Here is a 9,390-nt window from a genome sequence, read left to right as displayed (position 1 = left end):
AATGACATTTTCACTTCTGATATGAGTATCTATATATACAGATATTCTCCATCTCAAACAATCAACCACAAGTGAAGTATGAGCACCTGTACAATGTTCAGTAAAAATTGGAAAGAATCTGACTTACAATTCATAAATTCAAAATGAATAAAGAATGTAGTAATTTATTTGGCTGGACAGAGATAGCTGAGAATCTTTGAGCCTTAACAGTAAAATATCTGCAAGTCAAGATAGAGTGACAAGGTTCATTAAGAGTAGCAAAATGCAATCAAATAAGTGATGTGTTGAAATGAATGGAAATCAAATTGTGCCGTTTCTTAGGAATATTTTATCTTTTTATTATATTGCTAATTTGCATATTTTCTCTGTAGAAAATTAAGTACTAAAGAACTCATCCTAATAATCCAAGGAATATATACATATGCCTATATAAAAAAATATATGTACCTCTGTGTGTGTAAGTATATATGTAGGACAAGAGTTTGATAGCCTTCATCACATGGAACAGTACGTCACAATACCCCTTTAAAAGCCAATGAGGCCACCTGGAGAGCTATCAGTACAAAATAAGTTACTGGAATCTGTCTGGTACTGAGGCTGTAGTAAACAATCTGTAAAGTAATCCAAGATACAAATAAGAACAAAACATAAAATGGTATACTCTACAGGGTAAATATGCCAAAGCACCAGATCTATTGCTGCTCACCAAAAGGCTTTGCAGCTCCGTGGCAGTGGGGTGAACAAGGAAATAGCATTTGCAGCATATAAAACCATCCCATCCAGTGCAGGAGGGATGAGGAAAATCTTCCTTTCATGGAATAAGCATTTTCCTGTAGCCCTACTGTATCTGCTAATTACTTGTTTATGAGCACAAAAAAAATAATACCTTAAGCATGATACATGCCTTTAAGAATATCCCCCCCAAAACCACATCATTTTTTATCAAAACAATGTTTCATGCAAGTACAATACAATCTCACATGGATGTATCTCAACAGACTATGCTAACATCTGTAAAACAGACAATTATGATCAACCCGGTTTTCTTCCTACAGAACAAGATGGGAATTTTAAAAAGGACTGACGGCAATCATTGTGCAAGCATAAGCACTTATATTCCACAATTAACTTTTTTCAGAAATAAAGTATGTGCGACTGTATATATTCATCCCCACCCCAGTCACGCTGAGTGGACTGGATTGAGAGCTGTACTGTCTTATTTATATATTTGAATAATCCTTCACTTCATTGTGATAGACACATTTTACAGAGGACAAGGTTCCCCTTGTGGTGTGTTTTGTGGAGTATATTTGGGCTGGAATGGTTTCAGTTTCTAAAACAAGCATTTGCAGATATCAACTAAGTGCAAGATCTACCCAAGAGAACAAACGGCAAGAGCTGCAGTGCATGTTTACTGTTTTGCAAAATCAGCCATTAATAGACCTTAAGCAGTCTAGGAGATAGTTATCTGAATTTTACTTTCCCAGGTTCACTTAGATAAGCGAAAAAGGAGGTGAGAGAAAATGCAGGAGGAGGAGGAGCTGATCTGTCTCAAGGTGGAGCTGTATCTTGTATTAAATGACATTGGCAGATTAAAGCTCTCTGGTGGGGAAGGGCTTAAAGTCTGAGTCAAAAGCCAAGAAGTCTCTTTATTTACGCCTACCTCCCAGCCCCTGGCAATCTGACTAAAAACAAACTGAGCTAACAAGAAAGACTAGAAAGAGCAGAGAGAACACAGAAGCAGCTTGGATCTAAAAATCTGACAAACCAAGTGATCAAGTCAAGCTCTGCTGAGCATCTTGTTTGTTTACTGCATCCAAATGCTTGCAAACAGTTAACTATATGCAGAAAAGTCAGCATAGCTGTGAAGTATGCTGTGAATTTTAATTGAGGAAAAAGGACAACTGCTTACAGGATGGTCTAATGTGCATGCTGCCTGGAAGATTTTTTCAATTGAACGCTTTGTACTTTGTCTTCTGAACAAGGATTTGAACTTTATGGAGCTGTAGTATTACCAGAGCTTGCAGCAAAGTGATCCTCAGAAGAAAGTGTGCATTTTTCACAGGGAAAAATTACATCGCATTGAAACAGTGTTTCAGGGAGTGTTACTGCTGTACAGGTAAGGAAGATTCCAGTTAGTTAATTAGCTTAGCCTATGAGAAATTGATTTCTCTATACCAATTGAATTTTTTTTTTTTTTGCATGACTTTGTATAACTTTTATGTTAAATGGTGGCAGTTTATACTGTATTTCAAACAGTCTGCCAGGTGCGTTTATTCAAACTGCCAACTGTGTGGAATGTGTGTAATAAGGAAATGCTGATTTCAGATCCCTTGAGGGGGGAGGAATGGGTGTTTGTTTTTATTTCCTGAAGTGCAAGAATGGTCTTAAATACATCATCTGACTATGATTCCCTTCAGAATTTAATAAGCAATCCGGAAGGCTTTTAGAAATTACCGATTCTTAGCTTGAGGCTTTGAAATTCTTCAACATGCATTTTTTTGAATAACTGAATTAAAACAAGGAAACAAACAAAACCCTAAGTAAAATGAAATAAGCTATTTCAATGTTTTAACACATTGATTATTACTTGTTAAACATGTGATGCCTTTGCTATAAGGTGACTACTTCTGAAAGTATTCAACTTAGCCTCATAGAAAGGACTGTGACTTTTTTTTTAGTCTTTCAGAATTCCTACTGTAAAAAGCTTAGTTACAGTATGCAGTTAGTATTGGCTTACAGGAAAGCAGATAAAATGAACAAACTTGTTACCCTGTAGAATTTGCTCAAAAACCTCACCACATGAAACAGAAAAAGGTCAGCTTTGTCAAGGCTTTTAAATTAAATTTTATTTTATTGTGAATACTTTCAGTTAAATGTTGCTCATCTGTTACTTCAAAACAGTTTTTATTTTACAATAGTAGCCTACTGAGAGCTTCATTACACATTCCTGAGTGTTCAAACACAAAAAAGAAATTGGAAAAAGGAAAAAAGAATACAACTCTCCTGATAATTTTTGTGGTGTGTGTGTGTGTGTGTGTGTGAGAGTTCTGGCAGTGCAGCCCACAGAAGTATGATGATGATTAAAATGGGAATGTTTTCCAATTGGTTACAAATGTTACTTTCATCTCAGAGAGGAGGTCTTTCATTTTTATAACCTAATTTCTCAATATGCACTAGAATGCAACATACTTTTCAGATTATTTTTTTTTTCGTTAAATTTTTCTCAGGAACTGTATAAGTGCAGTTTGAATTTGATGCAAATTGAAGCTGGAATTCGTACAGAGAAAAAGTGTACAGAAATGAAGTCTAACTAGGCATACAGTAGGTTTGAAGCTGGCGTCTGTGTCAAGAGCCTACATTTTTTACCTTGGGTCACTGGAAAGTATACTGATGCATGTAAAACAAGAATAAATCTCTAGCATGGTATGATCCTAGAATTATTCTGCATACTTCAAAGTAACATCTTCACATGATGTGTTTTATACAATACTTCTTGGGAAAACAACCTCAAAGACATATATATTAAACATAGGCATCTGAAGGTCAAGGATGTTACATGAGACAACAAAACTGTTTGATCTACTGAAACAAAGACAGAAGGTCATATTTTTAGGCATACTTTTTCTCACACTGTCAATTGCATCTACTATTTCTAAACTCATACATCTACTCCCACTTATTAGGAACTACTAATGGAGGAAAACATAGTTCACTGTGCACGCATGTACTGTTGTTGCTTTTGTGTGTGTGTGTGTGTGTGTGTGTGTGTGTGTAATACTCATACCACAGCACTGAAGTGCCTGCATGTATAAATCTTTGCAATCCATTTTAAGGCAAGCCTTGAGAAATGGTGTTGCTAGTAACAAAGGTATATGATAATTAAAAAATGTATCAATGAGATGCCAAATCATATGGCCACACTGTAAGAATGTTCATGCATGTAATTGAATAGATTCTTGTAAGAGGTTCTAATCTTTCAGAAATTAACACTTCAGCTGGTTAATTGTGTAGTGACATTCTGTACTGCATGTTTCAATAGCTTACTTTGAAAGATCATGTGACCTTTATTAGAGGGATTACTTAAGAAACCTGCTTAATTCAGTCCTAGAATAAACAGCACACCCTAGAAAGTTGCTATGTTTTAAATCACCCATTCCATTGTAAGATTTTTTTTTTTTTAGGAAATGTGGAAATGTTTAGTTAAAGATTGTAAACAGTGATTTCACTCCATCTCATATATCAATAATTACCATTGTTCTTGCTAATTAGAGAGCTTTGACAGAAAGAAACAGAGAATCTTCAAATGGAGCACAGCATAAATTAATTCAAACCAATGATAACAAATGCTTGATTTCAATGTGTAAATTTTGCTTGTGACTCCATAGTTGTACTGTAATGATGCATTTATCAGGTTTTGCAAAGTTCAAGGTCAGCTTGACAGATGATAATTTAAGTTACATAACATACGGATGATACCGTTGATCATTTTTAACTTGTAAAGCACAGTTAGTTCCATGCACATTTCAGAATTTTTGCGGCAATTAATGATTGTAATAACTGGAAGTATTCTAATAATTAATCTAAAAAAAATGTTTTGCCCCTTGCCTACCTGTTTCTTCTGAAATATACTACATTGTCAGTTATCTCTTCTTTTTTAAATTATGTACACAATTATTTTAAGTGTATATTATACATAACATACTACACTACCATGTGTTGTGTTGCCACTTTCACTAAGTATCCTGAAACTGTAACTTCCACATTAAAATTTAAGTAGAGAAAAAGGATTATTTTGTCTGCTTCCTTTTCAGTTTGGGGGTACAAGGATTGCAGAGGAAACACCTTTTGATTTACATACATAATGCAGAGCCAAAGGAGAGATTCCCTGTATCCTGACTGAATGGGCTTTTGCTCACAGCACGTTGTTGAACCAAACCAAATCTTATTTCTTCTCTTCAACAGCTAGACAACATTAAGTTGAACTTAGCAAGGTACTCTTAAAATTTGCAGTGCTATATGGTGACATAAAGAAATTATTCAAAATATTATATTAGCCTTGATATAAGTTGCTTGGGGCAGTAACTTTTTACTGCTGTCCACTGGCAAAACATTCTATATGGTACATAAAGAAAGACAAAACACTCCTGATTATCTCCTAATTTGGTGTATCAGCATGAAAGTGCTGAAGCACTCCCCTTATGACTGTGTTTATTGATTCAGTACATTAAAATAAATATATTTTTCTCTGCTTCAAATGTTGCACAATATAATATTGTTTGAAAGGTGAGGTAGCTCAATGACAAGGACTAGGAATGTTTATTTCTCCACCTCCAGTCCAGGAAAAAAAAATCGACCCTGTGAAATCATGACTCTATTACTTTTGCTTTTTCCTTTTTTTTTTTTTTTTTGTTTTCTTTTTTATAGAATCTGCTGGGCAAGATGAAGCTTTGGATTTTTATTCTATATTCAGTTGTGATTGCATCTGATCCTTTCCAGTCACAGTCTTCTTTTTCTTCAGTCAGAGGATCTTGTCAGAGTTTGTGTTCGTGTGAAGAAAAGGATGATACCATGATTATAAACTGCGAAGAAAGAGGCATTAAAATGATATCAGAAATAAATGTTCCACCATCACGGCCTTTCCATCTTAATCTGTTAAACAATGGCCTGACTATGTTACATGTGAATGATTTTGCTGGCCTTGTTAATGCTATTGCTCTACATCTTGGTTTTAATAATATTGCAGATATTGAGCCTGGGGCTTTCAATGGTCTCAGCCTTCTTAAGCAACTTCATATCAATCACAATTCTTTAGAAACACTTAAAGAAGATACGTTTAATGGATTGGAAAATTTGGAGTTTCTTCAAGCAGACAACAATTTCATCACAGTGATTGAAGCAAGTGCCTTTAGCAAACTCAACAGGCTTAAAGTGCTTATTTTGAATGATAATGCCATTGAGTATCTTCCTCCAAACATATTTCGTTTTGTGCCATTGACCCATTTAGATCTTCGTGGAAACCAGTTACAAACACTGCCCTATGTTGGCTTTTTGGAACATATTGGTAGAATACTAGACCTTCAGTTGGAAGACAATAAATGGGCTTGTAACTGTGACTTGCTGCAGCTGAAAATATGGCTAGAAAACATGCCTCCTCAGTCAATAATAGGTGATGTTGTATGCAACAGTCCTCCGGTTATCAAAGGTAGCATTTTAAGCCGGTTGAAAAAAGAATCACTTTGTCCCACTCATCCTGTCAATGAACTTGAAGATCCTTCAGGGTCACTGCCCTTGGTTGTAACCACCTCTATCAGTGATAGTCACCTATCAACTAAAGTGATTCCTATCCTGAAAGTTCCTACTAAAGAACCGAGTTTAGTGCTTCATACTTCAAAGCCTACTACTCAGTTTCCAGGAATTTATTGTCCAGTCCCCTGTCACTGCACCAGCCATATGCTCTCAGGAGTTCTCATGCACTGCCAGGAGCGAAATATTGAAAGCTTGTCTGACTTAGGACCCCCTCCTCCAAATCCCAAAAAGCTTATTCTAGCTGGAAACATTATTCAGACATTACTGAAATCAGATCTTGTGGACTATGCCAGCCTGGAAATGCTTCACCTGGGGAACAATCGCATTGAAATCCTTGAGGAAGGATCCTTTGTGAATCTGACTAAACTGCAGAAATTATATCTCAATGGTAATCATCTTACAAAGCTAAGTCAGAACCTCTTCCTTGGCCTTCAGCACCTTGAATACTTGTACCTTGAATATAATGCCATCAAAGAAGTTTTGCCAGGGACATTCAATGCAATGCCAAAACTTAAGGTCCTTTACTTAAATAACAACCTTCTGCAGACTTTGCCACCCCATATCTTTTCAGGTGTTCCACTTGCCAGATTAAATCTGAAAACAAACCAATTTACTCATTTGCCTGTGAGCAATGTCTTGGATGAACTGGATAAGTTGGTACAAATTGAACTTGAAGACAACCCCTGGGACTGTACCTGTGATTCAGTTGGGCTGCAAAAATGGATACAAAAACTGAGTAAGAATACAATGATGGGTGATATTTTTTGTAAATCTCCAGGACACCTAGCAAAAAAAGAACTGAAATCCCTGAACAGTGAAGTCTTATGTCCGGGTTTAATAAACAGCCCTCCTCTACCAACTCATGCCAGTTTTATAGTTGTGACAACTTCTTCTACTACCCCCAACACAGCAGACACCATTCTATGGTCCCTTACAGATGCTGTCCCACTTTCTGTTCTAATATTAGGACTTCTAATTGTATTTATCACTATTGTATTTTGTTTTTGTTCTTGTTCTGCATCGGCGACGAAGATGCAAAAAGAAACAAGTGGATGAACAAATGAGGGATAATAGCCCAGTTCACCTTCAGTACAGCATGTATGGGCATAAGACAACACACCACACAACAGAGCGCCCAGCTGCAACTCTCTATGAGCAACGTATGGTTACTCCCATGGTTCAGGTCTATCGCAGCCCATCCTTCAGTCCCAAGCATACTGACCTACAGGAGGGGGGAAGTGAGAAGGAAGCTAACGATTCCAAACATCTCCGCCGAAGCCTACTGGAAAGAGAGAACAGTTCACCTCTTACAGGTTCAAATGTCAAATATAAGGCTATAGATCAATCTGCTGAATTTCTGTCTTTTCAGGATGCCAGCTGCTTGTATAGAAACATTCTCGAAAAAGAGAGAGAACTGCAGCAACTAGGGATCACGGAGTACCTAAGAAAAAATATTGTCCAGCTCCAGCCTGACATGGAAGTTCATTATCCTGGAACACACGAGGAGTTGAAGCTAATGGAGACACTCATGTACTCCAGGCCAAGAAAGGTTTTTCTAGAACAAACTCAAAATGAGTATTTTGAACTCAAAGCTAATTTACATGCTGAGCCTGACTACCTGGAAGTCCTGGAGCAGCAAACATGAAGTGATAAAATGTTGGGCTGGGGCCGAATTCTGTAATTCCATTTTAAGTTGGAATCATTGTAAATAAAAGTGCCTTATAATAACATGTCAACAGTCAGAACTTAAGCACAGCAGTAATCCTAGCAAAAAAATCCTCAGGGATCACTGTGGGAAGCCATGGGGTTGTGTGCAGGTAAAATGTCTCACCCCAAGTTAAACATAAATTTTGTGTTGTTGAACTATAGGAGGAAGATTGCTTATTGTAATATTCCTCATCATTTTAAAAAGGTGTGTATAGCACTCTCCATTCTGTACCCAACCTATGGAAAAATGTTTGTTACCTTTACTCTTTCTTTTTTCCCCTCACTTTAATTAGATTCCTTTTTTTTAAAAAAAAAAACACCTTTGTTTGTAGTTATACAGTTAGAGTGTATTGATTAGATGAGTACATGCACTGCATACATGACCATTGTCTACAACTACACCTAGCATACCCTTGTAATAAATATGAAAGGAGTTGAAATGTTGTCATACTAAATGTCAGTTTAAAAAAAAAAACACAAAAAGAAAATATTTTTGTGTATGCACCCAGAGTCTGCAAATATTGAAGTATTTTACATGGAATTTCATCATGTGGATTCTGTATCAGTATGTGGAAGGAAAGATATAGAACTATGTTTACCCAACATCTTCAATGAAGAAAAAAGCAAGCTTTTTGCTACTTTCCCTATCTGATAGCTTTACCTAAGTTTGGACAATCTTTTCTTGAGCTGCTGCTATAAAATATTGTGCATCACTGGTATTTCAACTCATAATCCTGGGCAATTTGAAAAGCTACTGAGAATCATCTGTAAATATGTGTTTTAGAAGTTTGATTTTTTTATCTATCTATCTATCTATATATATATAAAAATAACTTCTGTACTGGCTTTAAATATTCTTGGAGGAAATGAGTCTGCTGTGGCTAGGAACTTCCAAGTGCAAATACAGATCCTTCCCCACCCCACCTAAAAGCACTTCCCAGACAGAATAACTGCAACAATATACACACGAGGAAGAATAATAGTATTTAGCTGTTTGTACAAACATAAGTTATATTTTCAGAAATTAAAAGAAAATAAAGTGTCAGGGGAAAAATAGGTAGAACACTGCAGATTTATTTTTGCAATGAATTCTTGCTAGATTTATATTTACTATTTATTCTGTATAATTTTGTATTTTTTTTCAATTCACAAGAAAAGAAAAAGCTTATTCCTGGCTGCCTTTCAAACAAATCAAGGAACTGCTCTCTATCAATGAAAAAGAAATAAAGGTTTTTTTTAATGTCTTTTTCTTAAAAGTCACTTTTTAAAGAAGGCAGCAACTTCTGCATGCATAAGTTTAGAACTATTTGGGAATTAAACACAATGCTTCTCACTCTTGTGTGGACAGAAGCATCTTGTCCACAGTCCAGTAAG

At 36.0% G+C, this 9,390-nt stretch overlaps 1 protein-coding gene across 1 annotated transcript; it reads left to right on the top strand.

Moving 5' to 3' along the window:
- Window positions 1-1,605: 1,605 nt before the first annotated feature.
- On the top strand, window positions 1,606-8,337 carry SLITRK6 (SLIT and NTRK-like family, member 6). The gene is given in 3 exon segments (XM_009696076.1): window positions 1,606-2,119; window positions 5,428-7,310; window positions 7,312-8,337. Coding segments are annotated over 2 exon segments (2,511 nt in total). The 5' UTR covers window positions 1,606-2,119; window positions 5,428-5,442; the 3' UTR covers window positions 7,955-8,337.
- The last annotated feature ends 1,053 nt before the right edge of the window (window positions 8,338-9,390 follow it).

This window comes from Cariama cristata, unplaced genomic scaffold, assembly GCF_000690535.1.
Source record: "Cariama cristata isolate BGI_N322 unplaced genomic scaffold, ASM69053v1 scaffold16862, whole genome shotgun sequence".
Lineage (NCBI taxonomy): Eukaryota > Metazoa > Chordata > Aves > Cariamiformes > Cariamidae > Cariama > Cariama cristata.
This window is presented reverse-complemented; position numbering and strand designations above follow the sequence as displayed.